At 31.1% G+C, this 17,330-nt stretch overlaps 1 protein-coding gene across 2 annotated transcripts; it reads left to right on the top strand.

Moving 5' to 3' along the window:
- Positions 1–577: 577 nt before the first annotated feature.
- On the top strand, positions 578–10,253 carry LOC130447426 (ankyrin-3). Of its 2 annotated transcripts, none has more exons than XM_056784244.1 (11): positions 578–1,284; positions 2,482–2,648; positions 2,700–2,812; positions 2,869–3,020; positions 3,076–3,253; positions 3,397–3,589; positions 5,028–5,227; positions 5,285–5,388; positions 5,440–5,735; positions 7,218–7,470; positions 7,533–10,253. In XM_056784244.1, exons 1-11 carry the CDS (start codon positions 1,108–1,110, stop codon positions 7,743–7,745), a joined length of 2,046 nt encoding a protein of 681 aa, XP_056640222.1. In that variant the 5' UTR covers positions 578–1,107; the 3' UTR covers positions 7,746–10,253. The 2 variants fall into 2 exon arrangements, with proteins under 2 accessions (XP_056640222.1, XP_056640228.1); XM_056784250.1 differs by having other exon boundaries at positions 645–1,284; positions 5,285–5,298; positions 7,533–10,247.
- Positions 10,254–17,330: the final 7,077 nt, after the last annotated feature.

Below are 17,330 nucleotides of genomic sequence, written 5' to 3'. Positions count from 1 at the left end.
AGTAATATGTTGAAAATATTAATTTCCTTAATGAGATATACAATATTTAATGAATCGTTGTCCTTTCTTCTAATAACAAGTATTTTATAAACATACACTTGGCAACGGTGTTTGAAATAAATAGGCACCTATCGAACAGGTGTTTGAGCATGTTGTAGAAATACATATTGAAGGTTATATCAAAATATCAATTAATTGATAAAATATGCCATGATGAATAATAATATAATAATTAGAATCATAAAAAAAATAAATTTTTTATCCGTACTGACATCTAGGTGTATTACAACTAAGCTCAAACGAATTTGTAATTTAGTGATCAATCTTTTTTTTATTTTAAAATACAAATTTTTTACAAAAATATGCAATCAGAATCAGATATATTGTTTTAGGTGGATGATACTATTGAATAATTGTTTTTAATATATTCCCAACATAAACGACATCTATTGATGACTAGAGGAAAGAAAATTTCATATTTTTCTGAGTTACGTACATTGTAAAAGAGATCGATAACATAGATTACTATGTTATTAATGTATACTTAATTCTAAGTAAAAAACTAGATGTCGCAACTATAACATGAATTTGACGTTTAGAATCTATATCGAATATTTAATTAATTACTCCCGATGTATCGTGAAACCCTTATTTGTGTTAATAAAACTTTTATCATTGTATTTCAACAATAAAATAAATTATTTTCAATTTTAAAGACGTAATCGATTATGTAATACGTGTTGCCTAACTGCATTTACATCAAACATATGAGATTGTTTAAAACGTCAAATAGCAGAGTTCAGAACCGCGTATTGATTTATTCTCATTGTGCGCAAATAAAAACAGAGTTGAATTAATAAATATTACTAATTATTGTTTAAAACTAAGTGAATATTCTCTATAACGCTTGTAATGTATAATTAGTGCTGTATTATAAATGTTTCGATAATTGTCATAACACCTACACTTCCAATGCTGAAACAAGATGTTTCCTAATTATTCAAACTATTATACCTATACGAGGCACCTGAGATTCGGATTGAAATATTAAAATAAGGTAGATGTGATTAATGTTTACAAATTCAGAAATGTACTCATTTTAAAAAAATGGGTGGACAAGTAAGTCAGGTGTTCCAATCTGGTAGTGCTCTATTAACCAATGGGCACGGACATAAAGTTACTGATTCTACAAGGCAGAAAGTGCAGACGATTTTCGATGCTTTGAGAGCTAATCCTAAAATCGGAGTACAAAGACTAGAGGGATTACTACAACAAATACCAAGGGTAAATAATCAAAAGTCTATTTTATGTCCCATTAAGATTAGCTTGGATTCGTTGTACCAAGTTTGACTCACGTTTTGGCCAATATGTCAGAGAGAAAGCTTTTTTTCGATAAGCCTTCCCTGTACAGAATTAAAGTAGACAAAATTTCCTACATTTCTTTCTTGAAACGTTTTTTTTTAAAGACTAACCATTTTGCCACTAAAATTTTCCAAAAAACTTTTCTGAAACGAGTATACCGAGTAATTTTATGGAATTATTGATAGCTCAAGTGAGTAGTAATTTGCACTTGTTTACTGTTGAAGATACTTTTGTCCATACCTTTGTTTTTACAAGTACCGACTCATCCTTTTCCCTATGTTTATCTATACTATTAATTTTTTTAGTTGATGTATGGATTATCTTTTACATTTATGTTCCAAGTGTGTGAGGTTCATTTTTGAGGAAAGAAATGTTACCTACCATTATCTTCTTGGACCAAACTTTTAGATGGTCTCAACAACTGGTGAAGAAGTTCGTCTGGAACTGTGACCTCGAATGGTCCTTGCTTGACTTTTGAGACTTGATTTTTTGCAGCTACATGCTTTTGTGCAGGTCTGTACGCATCTGCATGACACTATATACAGTAGTTCAGGAGGTGCAGAAGCTTGTAGAGTTGAGTTGCAGGCAATTTGAAACTCATTTTCAATCTCAATCTTCGGCATTTTACTCAACCCCCAGCCATTTCTGCACCTGGTGATACCCACTAAAACTGTGTTGTACAGCTGTAACTGTTTGTAGCTATTTTTTGATTTTGAAAGTTGCCTTCACATGGTTTATTGACCGTTCAGTCCTTCTTGTTTACATGTTACACGGCAAGGTGAGAGTTTGTGGTGAGGGCTCTCAAATCAAAGTTCAATTGTACAGAAACAAAATATAAATTCCAATTCTATCTACTTTAATTTTTTATAGAATGGGCTTGTCGAAAAAACGTTTCTGTAGTAAGATGTAGATCAAAAACTAGAAATAGTGTCAAAATTTGGTAAGAAAGTGTTCAAAAAACAATGTTTCGGGCCAAATTATTGCCCACAATTCTTGTTCAATGTCCCAAAAAACATAAATGCTGACTACATCAAAACTTTCCTGTGAGAATCCTAGTATTCTTAACCCAATTTAGCAAATTTAATGTTAAAGCTCACATTCGGATATATTTAATTGTAGAATGAAAATATATTAGCAATTCACGATGAGACTGGTTATAATTTGTTACAAAAGTGCGTTGGTGCTAACAACGTAGAACTTGTTAGATGGCTACTAGCCAGACATAGCGCTGCAGACGTCAATAGGTTCCCTTGTAGCTTACCTCTTCATATAGCCTGTTTAAAGGGGTAAGTCTGGCGAGCTGTTTATGACTAAATATTCCATATATCTTTTTGTAGACACGACGAATGTGTCGAGCTACTGTTAAAACACGGTGCAAAGTCAGATGTTGAAATGCGAATGTGTTGGCCGGGTCCTCATAGTAGTAATTGCGAAGAAAGGGGAAAATATTGTGAGTGAGCATGTATAATGATTAAAATTGGCTCGACGTTTGATAAATTTTTCTAGCTTCCGCTGTTCAACATGAAGAAGCTTGCATTGAAAGAGACAGTAGGGAAAGAGCACCCGTTAGCAAGCTACAATCTGCTATTTATTACGCACTAGATGGTGATCAAGTTAACATTCTAACTTTATTATCCCAAAGGGGAGAAGATCCATGGGTGGGTACACAAAAAACTTAATAGTTTCATGTATATAATTACGAAATGTTTTCAGAATGGAATTTTTCGTGCCAGGAAACCTTTGTTGCATTCTGCTTGTGAAAGGGGCGCTTGGAAATGTACGGAATATCTGATAAAGGAACGTTCTGATGAAATACACGTTTTGAAGGATGAATATTATCCTATCCATTATGCAGTTTTACATGATAGTAAATTTCTTGAACTCTTAATCGGTGAGCATTAATTTTTCCTTGCGAAATGATTTTTATTATACATATATAGTATGTTCCATTTATAAATATTACACGTTTCTGTTTAGATCACAATTTATGTGGATAGAAACTCAAGGAGTGATGTAAATAATTTATTTTCGTAGATCACGGTGCTGATACAACAGTTCGTACCTGTACCCAACAGATGACTCTCCTTCACGTAGTATTACTAGTGGCTCATAAATCAGCCGAAGATACGATAGCGACCATCAGGTTATTGCTCGACCACGGGTGCAAAGAATTAATCAATACACCTGACAGTCTTGGAAATACTCCTTTACATGCTCTTATAGTAAGGTAAGCTAATTAGTTGTTGAAAAATGTGAACAATTAATTTTAAGTTCGTCTCGACTAAATAATCAAAAGACAACAGTAGTACTGGAGAAGAATATCTGTCGATATAAGAGCAGTCTCAATCAAAGAAGAAACAATGTCGATTAGACAACCAGTCCTAATTAAGCTGTAACAGTTTCAATCGAAGCAGGAAGACTCCAATGAGACAAGGACTGCCCCAATGAAGTTGAAACAGTTCCAATTAAATCAGAAATGGTCTAAATCAAAGCAGGAATACTCCAACGACATAAAAACAGTCCCAATAAAGCTGCAGAAGTTTCATTAAAGCAAAAATAGTTTCAATCAAAGAAATGGTCTCAAAGCAGAAATACTCCAATTAAACCCAGAACAGTCCAAATCGAATTAGAAGAGGTTCAAATAAAGCAGAAATGTTCTCAATCAAAGCAGGAACATTCTAATGGGACAAAAACAGTCTCAATCAAGCTGCAACAGTTCCAAAGAAGCTGAAACAGTTCCAATTGAATCAGAAATGGTCAAAATCGAAGCAGGAATACTTCAGTGAAATAAAATCAGTCCCAATAAAGCTGCAAAAGTTTCATTCAAGTAAAAATAGTCTCAATCAAAGCAGGAATATTTCAATGGAATAACAGTTTGAATAAAGCTAAAACAGGTTGATTTAGGACATAATTGGTCTCAATCAAAGCAGGAACACTATAATGGGACAAAAATAGTTCTAATAAAGCTGCAATAGTTTCAATCAAGACAGGAACATTCCGAAGAAACAAAAACAGTCCCAGTAAAGCTGCAATAGTTTCATTTAAGACAGAAATTGATGCTGGAACTATTCCAGTTAAAGCAAAAATAATCTCGATCAAAGCAGATATACTTCAGTGAAACAAAAATAGTCCCAAACAAGCTGCAACAATCCAATCAAAGCAGAAATAGTGTCAACCGAGGCAGGAAAAATTCAGTGAAACAAAAATAGTCCCCATCAATCAGGAACACTCTAATCAGAGTATTTTGTGGCTTTGGATGCATTGTTTCTCCAAGTTTTGTTATTTTATTGTTTTTATATATCAAATTTTTGATAGTAGTAGTTCTAATTTCATATACAATTATGCTAACTAATAATTTCACTTAAATACCAAACTAGCTCATAAATTTCATACTAATTCATTCTTTGTGATCAAATAATTGAATTGGATGATATGTTCATTCACAAACAATACACTATAAACTATTTCTTCTATTAATTATTTTACCTTATGAAGTAGTTCAAATGTACCAATGTCTTGTATCCATTTAAACAAACAATTTGTTATAGATTTGCCTTAGAAGAAGAACTACACAACAAACTATATCTTATATTTATTATTTAACAGAATAAAATAGTTCAAATGTACCAATGTCTTGCAACGAATTAAATAAAATTTTTTTATAGATATGCATTAGAAGAAGCCCAATATGGTTATGATAAATGGAACAAATGGGATATACTACATCTAGTTAGGTACCTCATCCAAAACGGTGCTAGACAGTCAATAAATCACTCTGGAAATTCCGCAGTGGCTTGCGTATTAAGACACGTAAGAGATTGGGACGTCTGTTATGAATTGCTCAATATGTTACTCAACGAAGAAGGTAAAATTCACCGTTAAAAATTTATTTTATAATTGAATAATTATTAATTATTTTCAGGCGATCCAAATATGGTAGGTAGAGACGGTTCGGTACCTTTAATGGTTTGTTTAGTACCACTTATAAATAAAGATCCTTTACATCACTTTACGCATAATATGAAAGTGAGTTATCCATTTATTTGATAATAAATTTGTTATATAATTTATTTTTAGGTTTGTTATTTGAATTGTATAAAGATTTTACTGAAACACGGTGCCAATTCGAATTGTAGCTACAGGGCTAATCTGACACCTCTACATGTTTTAGTTTTCACCGTATCCGAAAACATAACAATAAATTGCAATATACAGAAACGGGGAAATTTCGAATTTATCAAAAATTTGTTGATACTTTTGTTAAATCATAATTTAGATCCGAACGTCAGAGTCAGTAGGACCAAGGAACACATCCTGCAGAGTTGTATGGATATGGTTTTGAATGTTAGAGATTGTATGGATATACATTACGTGTAAGTATGGGATTGATTGTTCGTTTGACAAGTTCCAGACTTGAAAATAACATTCTAGATATGCTAGTACCGATATGAACGCAGGAATAAATGAATATGTCAATTTTGACAACTTTGCGGTGTTTATGTTTGTTTAGGAACGTTTGAGATCGGTTTTAAACGTTCTAGATGTTTCTTATTCAGTGGAAATTTCGAATTTTCTAATCAACTTCTTTTAACAAGGATAATACTAGGATCAGTAATAAAAAATGTCGAAATAAGATAAGATTAACTTTATGATGTCCTTCAAGTTTGACAACTTTAAAACTGGCTGGAATGCCCAACATAAAACTAGAGAAGAAAATTTCCATATAAAGAGACTGAAGTGATTGAAACTGTCAATTTTGACAACTTTTTGTTATTTATATATATATAAGTAACGTTCCAGACTTGATTCGAACGTTCTAGATGTTCCTCATTGTTCCAGATGAGGTATTGTCCCTGTAAACTTCTAGAAAATCTTCCTTTATAGGGTGACTTTAATACCTCATGAGACAAATAGAGAAGAAAATGTCTAAATGAGGATACTGAAGTTATTAAATATGTCAATTTTGACAATTTTAAAAAATATAGAAGAAAATGTCTGAATAAGGAGATTGAAGTTATTAAAAATGTCATTTTTGACAACTTTAAAACTGGATGAAATGCCTCACACGAACCTAGAAAAGAAAATGTCCACACAAAGAGACCAAAATCATAAAAACTGTCAAATTTGACAACTTTTTGTTATTTATATTGATAAAGTGACTTGATTCAAACATTCTAGATGTTCCTCAATTATGGCGTCAGGATGTCTCATAAGACAATAGATAAGAAAAATAACAATTGAGGAGACATGATTGATTAAAACTGTCAATTTTGACAACATTTTACTATCTATATTGATAATGTAACGTTCCAGACTTGATTCGAATATTCCTTATCGTACCAGAAGAAATATCGGCTCTAAACTTCCAGAAAATGTCCTTTTATAGGGACAGAAAGTAGCTCAGACACCTCATAAGACAAATAAAGAAGAAAATGTACAAATGAGAATTATAAACGTCAATTTTGACAACTTTGTGCTATTTAAATCGAACGTTATCGATGTTCCTTTTTCCACCAGGCAAACCATCGACATTACATCTTGAAAATTTTAGATAAAGTCACTTAACAGTAGAGGCGACTGGTTCCAATTAACCCTCTATATAAATTTCCCTATATTCTCAGATTATACCGACAATTAGACAACGCTGTACGATATTAATGATCTATGAAATGTACTCTGATACTAGATAGCGGAATTTAATCATAAATTTGATCAGTTTTCAGAATTTCAAGGGGAAATTGTTAAAAGCTCGATCTTCCTAAATCATCTTTGTTTTCCCTCCCAATTTTGTTTTAGAAACTTGATATTTGTATTAAAAATCCCGTATAATAACTTATGCGATATTTTTTTTTTAGATACGATCTCACCCTTACGCTTATACAATTTGGGGCTAACCCAGATCTGAGTTTGAGTATGTCGGAAGCTATAAAAAGTCACCCTCTACACGCTCAAAGCGTATGGAAAACGAAAAATTACATTCTGTATTATTACATAATGTTGATATCTCGCAAAGAAAATTTAATCACCGATCCACATCTCAGTTTTTCCAAAATCATTTGGTTATTCTATTGTGTAATGCAGCACAAGCCTCTATTCGAGTGCCTCAAGGTAAATAAAATTCTCGAAATTCCATCCGAATAGAATTATTTCGATTTTTTTTTCTTTTCCAGATACTTCACACTCAACAATTGAGTTTAGTTCCAGGTAAAACGACCGAACCTCTAACCGCCATCATAAGGGATCTGTATAAAAGACCACGTACCCTCAAACAGATCTGTAGGGTGAAAATACACAATTGTTTGGACAGAAAACCGGGGCTTTACATCAACAAACTCAATTTACCCAATCAACTCAAAGATTATTTGTTAAATTTCCAAGCATGAATCAATTATATGTGTTTAAGGGAAGTCCCAGGTGAATATCGTTAACGGTATAACTTGAAATTTCAATATTCTTTTCCGTTCGGTTATTGACATGTAATCAGTAAGAGAAATTAGTTTTAATTTCCAAGCATTAAACACTCGAGACAATCTCGAATATTTTGACAAATGACAAAACGACAAGTGACAGATTACTACCGTTTTAAACGGTTAATAAAAAAGAAGTGGAAACGAGAAAATGTGGTATCGAAAAAAAAAAATAACGCACCGAGGTTTCAAAAATTTTGACGTTTACATCTACTCCGATTTTATCAAATATTCTCGTAGAAAAATTGTAGAATATTCAAGAAAATTCCATTGGATCGAAAAGTATCCGGGAACGTTGACAGATTTTATCAATATTTTTGATATCTGACGATAATTTTTAATGAGTTGAAGATAAAATAAACCTAATCTCAACTGAAGTAAACATAACCTAACCGGAGCTAAAGTAAACTTAACCTAATCGAAGCTTAGGTAACACAAATCTAACCGAGTCAAAGTGAACACAACCTAACCGAAGCTATATTAGGTTAGTTTAGATAAGCTAGGGCGTAAAGGCCGTGAATTTAACTCGCTTGAACTACTGATCTATTGTGTACCCCGGACTGTTTACCGCGTAATCTAACCTAATCGAAGCTAAAGCAAACTTAATCTAATAGAAGCTAAAGCAAACTTAACCCAATCGAAGCTAAGTTAAACCGAACCTAATGCCAAAGTGAATATAACCTAATCGAAGCGATATAGGTTAGATTAGATGAGCTAGGGCGTAAAGGCCGTGAATTTACCCCGCTAATACTTCGACATGTTGATATATTGTGTACCTAGGACTGTTTACAACGTAATCTAACCTAACATAATCGAAGCTAAAGTAAACTTGACCCAAATTAAACTAAACTAAACCTAACCTTATCAAAGCTGAGGTAAATCTTGATATTTTTGACATTTGCTAATAATTTTTAATTATTTATCAATAGAAAACGAGGATTTCTAAACTTTCAGCTTAAATTTTGACGTTTTCCATACTTTTATCTGTCAACTTCTCTTCTACGTTTATAAATAGTACGGACACAAAACTATTCTAGAATATTCGAGAACTACACATTTGTACAGGTAAAGGAGAGTTAAAATAAAAAAAGAAGATTAACCTAACCTCGTTAAAAATATGAATTTTATTAAAAATCTCGGATTGTATTGTTGACGCTTTATATTTTATCGTCGTTTTACGATTGTTTCTTTGACATTTCTATGTGAATTATATGACGTTTAGGAAATGTCATAATTATATGACAACTCGATTGTCAAAATTTTTTTCAATTTTTGAAATGTGGGAATTCTGTATGTTTGAAAAAGTCGATTACATATGAGAAACTATTTTTGGAAATAATTCCGTATCTACTAGATTTCGAATCATAATAAAAAACGCTAATTTGGCGTTTTCGAGATTGTACAATCCATTTATCGAGTTCCCGTATGTCGAAAATTAGTACATCCGGTTGTATTAATAATTGAATTTGTTGTAAAACGTATCGTATCAGACAATTAAGATAACATTCGAAGTTGGAGTAAACCTAACCTAATCGAAGCTAAAGCAAACATAATCTAATAGAAATTACTGTAAACTTAAACTAAACAAACCTGACCTAATCGAAACTTGAGTAAACATAATATATTCGAAGCTAAAGTTAACCTAACCTAAGTTGAAGTGAACATAACCTAATCGAAGCTTAAGTAAACTTACCTAAGCTAAAGTGAGCATCATCTTACCTGAAAATGGTGTTATGATAAAAGTTGGATCAATAAAAACGTGAACAAAAATTATTTTTTAATTTTTTCTTATTGTAAATCATTCTCCTGTTCAACTGAGCTTTAAAATCAAACTTTTAGTTCAATTCATAAAACCATAATCCGGAAATTAGCAATCAAATTATTTCTATAACCGGAAGTACTGATTTCCGACGTCCGCGACTTTGGATAAATGGATTTTGCGACCTCAAAAACGCTAAACTAACGTGATCTATTATTATCCTGAACGTGTAATCAGTATTTTTCGATTCGTATACGAGTGATGTCGAAAAATATGATGATTTTTGGCAATATAGAAAAATTTTAATAAAATAAAAGTTGTACGGGATGAATAGGCAACTATAACTTTCTAATCGATTTTTTTTTACATTTCATATTGATAATAAGAATTTTTTCCATACGTTGACAATTTTTTCAAACATACCGTATACGAAATACTCAATTGTAATCTATGAAATGTTGTTGATTTTTTTTTGCCTCGTTTATAATAAAATAAAAAACTATCGTTTATCAAATGACTGATTTATTGTAAAATTATTAAAAAAATTCAGTTGTATATATATAGTGTATAATATGGTAAAAAAAGTCTATATTACGTTATTATATTGTGATTATTGTTATGGCAAATTGGTATCAATATTTGAATAAATGATATTTATTATTCAATTGAATATTTTTTTATATAAATTCTCAAGTAGGAAGATTTTTTCCCAAATCTACATATTAGTTCCCAATATATGAGACACCCCCACCAAATTCACCTTTACAATAAAAAAAGCTCAGAAACGATATTTACTCAGGGCCGGATTAAGATTTATAAGGCCCGGGGCTAAAATAATGACGGGGTCCCCTTAAGGAATTCGAAAACCAGGAAAAATTCACAAAATAATATCAATACGTTAGATTTGTGGTATCAACTCATCAAAAAATACAGATTTCCAGATGATGGGGCTATAGCCCCCCCAAGCCACTAGCTTAATGCGGCCCTGTATTTACTACAGAAAATGTAAATAGGTTTCGAAAATTAAAATAGAACAGTTTTCATTTTCGGGTACATGGAAAAAGATTTGTTGATGTAGAATTCTTTCAATGGAAACTGGTTTATAAGGGAAATCGTCTTTACAACCACGAGAAATCGTCTACAAGCGCGGGAAATCGTGTTTGGCTGCGTAACCTTCGCCGTTCTGCATCTTATAATCGACTGGCGCCGCGCTTTCGCTGATCGATGGCTACTCGATGAAAACTTGTGGCAGTGGGGTGGAGTAGAGCAATACTTGTGTTATCTGTCTTATTAGGGATGAAAGTTCCACCCAATCCTCCATATATAGTCATGTTTGTGTTAAGCAAAATTATTAAATGTAAAATAATGTTTTATCACTTTGATATAATCGTCGATTTTAATAATTTCACATTAAAAATTGATAATTTCATAGCTTATTTACACCTAGTATAGATATTTAGAGAACAAATATATAGGGTGTCCCACGACGAGTTAAAACTATCTGTATATGGCAAAATACTTATAGTATAGTAATATCACGAAAACATGGCCGATTTCCGGTTCTACCGGAAATCGACTGTAACTTTGTTATTTTAAATAAAACACCCTGTATATTACTACATTTCTGAAATCTACGTGAAATTTTTTTTATACTTTTGTCTAAAAACTTTTTTCGAAAAATGCATACTTTTTGGGTTATCAATTTTTTTGTAAACAAATTGACTGTTGCAGACCCTTATAAACTATTTTTTTACAAGGATACCCTTAAAGATATAAAAATGGTTTTTATTCGGTTACTTTTTCCAAAATCGGTCGTAATTGAATCTATGTTGGGAAATTCTTCATTTTATACAGGGTGTGTATAAAAAGTGTTTAAAGTTTAAAATCATAAATATCAAATTTCTTTACTGCATCTCTAAAAATTTACTGAAAACATTTAATGTCTGGATAACGGTAAGGTTTAGGTATAGGAAAGTGTACATGAATTTGCTTTATATAGAAAAAACACTGGGTGGTTCTACTTAAAAAAATTAAGAAATTTCATATTTAAGGACATTTTTTATACACACCCTGTATAAAATGAAAAAATTTCCAACATAGAATCAAATACGTCTTACCTTGCTAAAACCAACCGAACAGAAACTATTTTCATATCTTTAAGGATATCCTTGTAAAAAAATAATTTATAAGGGTCTGCAACGGTGAAATTTTTTACAAAAAAACCAATAACTCAAAAAGTATGCATTTTTCGAAAAAAGTTCTTAGACAAAAGTTATACTAAAATGTCACGTATATTTCAAAAATGTATTAATACACAGAGTGTTCTATTTAAAATAACAAAGTTGCAGTCGACTTCCGGTAGAAACGGAAAAATCCATGAAAATATTTTAGTTAAGAACATCGTATTCGAAAACCCAAACGTAGAAATTTTCATGATTTAACAATAAGTATTTTGTCATATACAGATAGTTTTAACTTGACGTGGGACACCCTGTATATTTGTGGATTAGATAATATATTCATAGTGAACATAATCTTTTATTAAAATATATGTTTTATGAACCCATTTTCTCTAATTTGAGTGAGTCTTTTAATTAGAATGAAAAAAAAAAATATCAAGACACTGGAGCAGAAGCACAGATAAAATTCTGGGAAAGTAAACTGTAATAAACCATATATTTACTTCTAATAATTGAAAGCAAAGAAAGACAAGTTATAAAAAAGGTTAATACCAACTGTGATATACCTATATACTCAATATGGGGTATAATAATAAGATTTTAAATCGTAAAATAAGTAACTGTAAAAAGTTGAATTGAATTTATAGAAATCGTATTTTATTTTTTAATTAGTATCAGCAAATTTCTCGCTTAAATTTCTAGGTTAATTTCTGCGTATCCTAGATACATAAAATATACAGAAACTGTTGCAAAGAAAGTAGGGTGTAATTTGAATATTTTTGTTTCATTAAAGGTACATATTGAAACAGTGACAATTTCTAGAAATAACCTATTTTTATATAAAAAATACCGTTTTGTTTATTGCTGTTGAATACATCATTATAAAAACGTTTAAAATAACAACTAGTGAACGTAACAATAGTCAAAGACTTTAAGGTATAAATGAAAATGATTTATTAACGTTATATACGAGGTGTAATAAAAGTTTATCACTAAAATAGTAATAATAAGTGTTTGTTGATACTAAATGAAATAAATATAGAGTAAGTATATGCATTAACCTTATTTTTGGTACCCACTTTGTATAAACGTTGTTGGGGACATAAATATATATTTAAAAAACACACGCAACTAATATTTATTCAGGTATTTTAATAACCTTTCATTAAAACATATTATATATCGTTAATTTATGCAAGAATGATAGTCGATAACCAAATTGTTGATCCAACTAAATTATATATAAAAATCTAGCGTTTAAAATAGAAAAAATACGGAGATTTTTAAGCTAACTGTATAACTCTAAACTTTCTTTTCTTTATGACATAATGTAATTGATATATTGTGTTTTTGTTTTTATCTTTTTAACTACAAATGAAATTCCAATACGACTTTTTATACTTAAAATGCAGATTTAAATAAATAAATAAATAAATGAAGCATAGATGCATGATTCAGACGATACTTTATCTTATTATTGAATAAATTTTCCCAGTAAAGAATATTTTTAAACAAAAATTATTCAACGCTTAATGAGGTTCTTGTGTAACTTATTCATACCGCATTTCGGTGACAGTTTCTCCGCCAGAGTGATAAGAAAATTGTATAAACTTTCAACAAAACTAAAAAGAAACGAAGTTGTGAAATAAAATTTTTTTTGTATCCATTTCTTTCAACTTATCCATCATACAAAACTTGTATGCAGTTTACCATTCTACCATATCGTTAGGCAACCATTCAAACGCTCTCCTGTAAACAGTACATCCTCAACCCCTTTGAAACTATCCGTATAACGTCCAACAAAATGATCAATCTCCATTCTGCTCAACATTCCTATAGTACAGACGCTCTTTTAATCATTTCCTTTCAAAATTTTGATGAAAGTGTAGTGGTTATTTCATTGGGTATGACATAAAAGTGAGTGAATTTATATCGAATCTATTCGTTAGGCAACCTTTCGTACGTATTACTTTCGATTGTATATTCACAACCCCTTTGAAACTATCCATACAACGTTCAAACCCCAGAAACACGACGCCTAACTTCTATTCTAATCAACATTTGGATATTACAGACGTTTTCATTCATTAGGCAACTATTCATACGTCTTCCTCTCAACTGCATATCCTTAACCCCCTTGGAATTATCCATACAACGTTCAGACTCCAAAAATACGACATTCCACTCAATATTTCTATGGTACAGACGCTCTTTCAATGAGTATCTTCTAAAGTATCGATCAAAGTGTGGATTTAGATATTTTTTCTTTTGTTATAGCATAAAAGTGACTGAATTTGAGTATTTATATAAGTTTTTCTCAAATTTTTAATCTGCATTAGACATGATATAAACGTGAATGAATTTAAATTAAATCCAGATGTTAGGCAACCAGTAATACGTCCTACGCTGGCTCAATCCCCTCGAAACTAGCCATACAACGTTCAAAACGACGTTCAACTTCCTTTTTACTGAACATTTCTATAGTACAGACGCTCTTTCAATGAGTATCTTCTAAAGTATCGATTAAAGTGTGGATTTAGTTATTATTTCATTTGTTATAGCATAAAAGTGACTGAATTTGAGTATTTATATAAGTTTTTCTCAAATTTTTGTTCTGCATTAGACATGATATAAACGTGAATGGATTTAAATTAAATCCAGATGTTAGGCAACCAGTAATACGTCCTACGCTGGCTCAATCCCCTCGAAACTAGCCATACAACGTTCAAAACGACGTTCAACTTCCTTTTTACTGAACATTTCTATAGTACAGACGCTCTTTCAATGAGTATCTTCTAAAGTATCGATTAAAGTGTGGATTTAGTTATTATTTCATTTGTTATAGCATAAAAGTGACTGAATTTGAGTATTTATATAAGTTTTTCTCAAATTTTTGATCTGCATTAGACATGATATAAACGTGAATGAATTTAAATTAAATCCAGATGTTAGGCAACCAGTAATACGTCATACGCTGGCTCAATCCCCTCGAAACTAGCCATACAACGTCCAAAACGACGTTCAACTTCCTTTTTACTGAACATTTCTATAGTACAGACGCTCTTTCAATGAGTATCTTCTAAAGTATCGATCAAAGTATGGATTTAGTTATTATTTCATTTGTTATAGCATAAAAGTGACTGAATTTGAGTATTTATATAAGTTTTTCTCAAATTTTTGATCTGCATTAGACATGATATAAACGTGAATGAATTTAAATTAAATCCAGATGTTAGGCAACCAGTAATACGTCCTACGCTGGCTCAATCCCCTCGAAACTAGCCATACAACGTTCAAAACGACGTTCAACTTCCTTTTTACTGAACATTTCTATAGTACACTCGCTTTTTCAATGAGTTTGTTCAAAATTTTCGATTAACGTGTGGATTTAGTCATTATTTCATTTGGAATACCATAAAAGTGACTGAATTTGAGTATTTATATAAGTTTTTCTCAAATTTTTGATCTGCGTTAGACATGATATAAACGTGAATGAATTTGAATTAGATCTAGATGTTAGGCAACCAATAATACGTCCTACGCTGGCTCAATCCCCTCGAAACTAGCCATACAGCGTTCAAAACGACGTTCAACTTCCTTTCTATTGCATATTTAGATAATACAGACGCTCTTTTCATAAGTTTCTTCGTAATTTTTTATCAAATTGTGGATTTAGTGATTAGTTTATTGCGTATGACATAAAAATGTCTTTCTCTAAACATAATTAAAAAGAATCAGAAAAAAATGTGTATTTTCAAAAATGAAAAGAAATAATTCATCATTTATTTTTTTTTTCAATCGTCTCACAGTATTATTGTCCACTATATAACAAATCTCAAATGTTATTAAAATAATAACGGTTTATAGTACCCTTGACCCATGCTGGTATCTTCGATGCGCCTATACGCTTGCAGTTCTTTCTTTTCGAAGCAGCATCTTCATGGACCGGTTGTATTAAATCAAGGACGTATCACCACCGTTTCTGTTTCAAACCAAAACAAGTTATTCATTTATATGAAGGCACTAGTACTCAACAATTAAAAAAATCACACACAATTTTCTATTAATTGAAAGATTTTAATCAATATATTACGATCAAAACAATATTCTTGTGGGTAAAAGAACAAAATTTCAAAGTGTACATCGGTTTCTGTACCAAAACTATAGTAAGATTCCTTTTTTTCCCAAATATTTGGTAGAATATTATATCGTTTTTAAATAATAAACATCAAGCATAAGAACTGTCAAACTAATGTCAAGACTTGTCACTTGTCAATCAAACTTGCGTACTCATATCCTTTTTTATCAAGGTTACTAGAATAATAAAACGATCAGCTGCTAGAACACCAGCTACGTCATTATATTTACATTTTTGTTTTGTTTATATTTTTATATCAAACAGAACCTCACTAACATTATGTTCGAGTTATGAGGATGTGTGTTATCTCTTGCTGATCTGTCTATACAAACGAATATATTTCTAACTAACGAATTTATTGAGACTTGTTGACGTTCTCACAGCTGTGAAGAACCGGTGACGTCACTTGTCTACTGCGCATCTTGTTATTGTCACAAACCTTCTATCATTCTAGTAACCTTGGTTTTTATACTAGTAGGATTCATTTGTATTCAAGTTGGCAATTCTGTAGATTCTTGATTGGTCAAATCGCAGCCGGTTTTACACAGCACTTTTGACATTTCATATGATTAACAATTGTATAAATTGTAGACGAATAGTGTCCATTTTGTTCTTTCTGGTAGACATCATCCAGATTTTATCATTGTTTTGAAATTTGTCTTACCAATAAATACAAAACTTTTCAAAACTTAACGTATAATCAAATTTGACAATTGTTATTAGCCATGTGTGTCTATTAGGTCAATTATTATTTAGTTCCCAGATCGTATAATTTTAGTACGACTAATATTTTATGTTATCGCTCCCAATCTAGTTACATTTTTAGTGATTTATGGTGGTGCGATTTAGGTTTCCTAAAATGGTACTCCTAGTGTACATACAGGGTATAGTGCTTAAACAACTTAACCTCACTTGTAAAACATGACATATGGGGCCAAAATAAGACATACTACCTTGAGTAATGATACATATTTTCTACAGAGTATATTATCTAAAGAACGAATAGGTTAGGTTTACATAATAAGTTAGAGGTGACATTTGGTTGGTTGTAAAACCAAAAGTAACTAGTTTTTTCCCTAGAATTGTATTGTGCATTACATTGCTTCATATCAAGAGGCATTAACTTACCTTAACGTTTAATTTTTCATATTGAGATTTTCATAATAGATATTTAGGAAATTTGTTACCTATTAATTGATATTTTATAATAACCTTATTTTTCTTCAATAAAATCTCTTTAGTTCAGTTTTATATAATATAAATAAATATTAAGCCCAAAATAAGTTAACAAGTTGTACGCCTGTGGTTCTTGTAGCTTCGCTGGGGTCACCCAACTCCACAATACAAAATCTTCGTATAAAATCCATCCGAAGGAATTAGCCAGCTTTAGTCGTCAAATTCAACTCGTCGAAATAATTAAGAAA

This window comes from Diorhabda sublineata, chromosome 1, assembly GCF_026230105.1.
Source record: "Diorhabda sublineata isolate icDioSubl1.1 chromosome 1, icDioSubl1.1, whole genome shotgun sequence".
Lineage (NCBI taxonomy): Eukaryota > Metazoa > Arthropoda > Insecta > Coleoptera > Chrysomelidae > Diorhabda > Diorhabda sublineata.
This window is presented reverse-complemented; position numbering and strand designations above follow the sequence as displayed.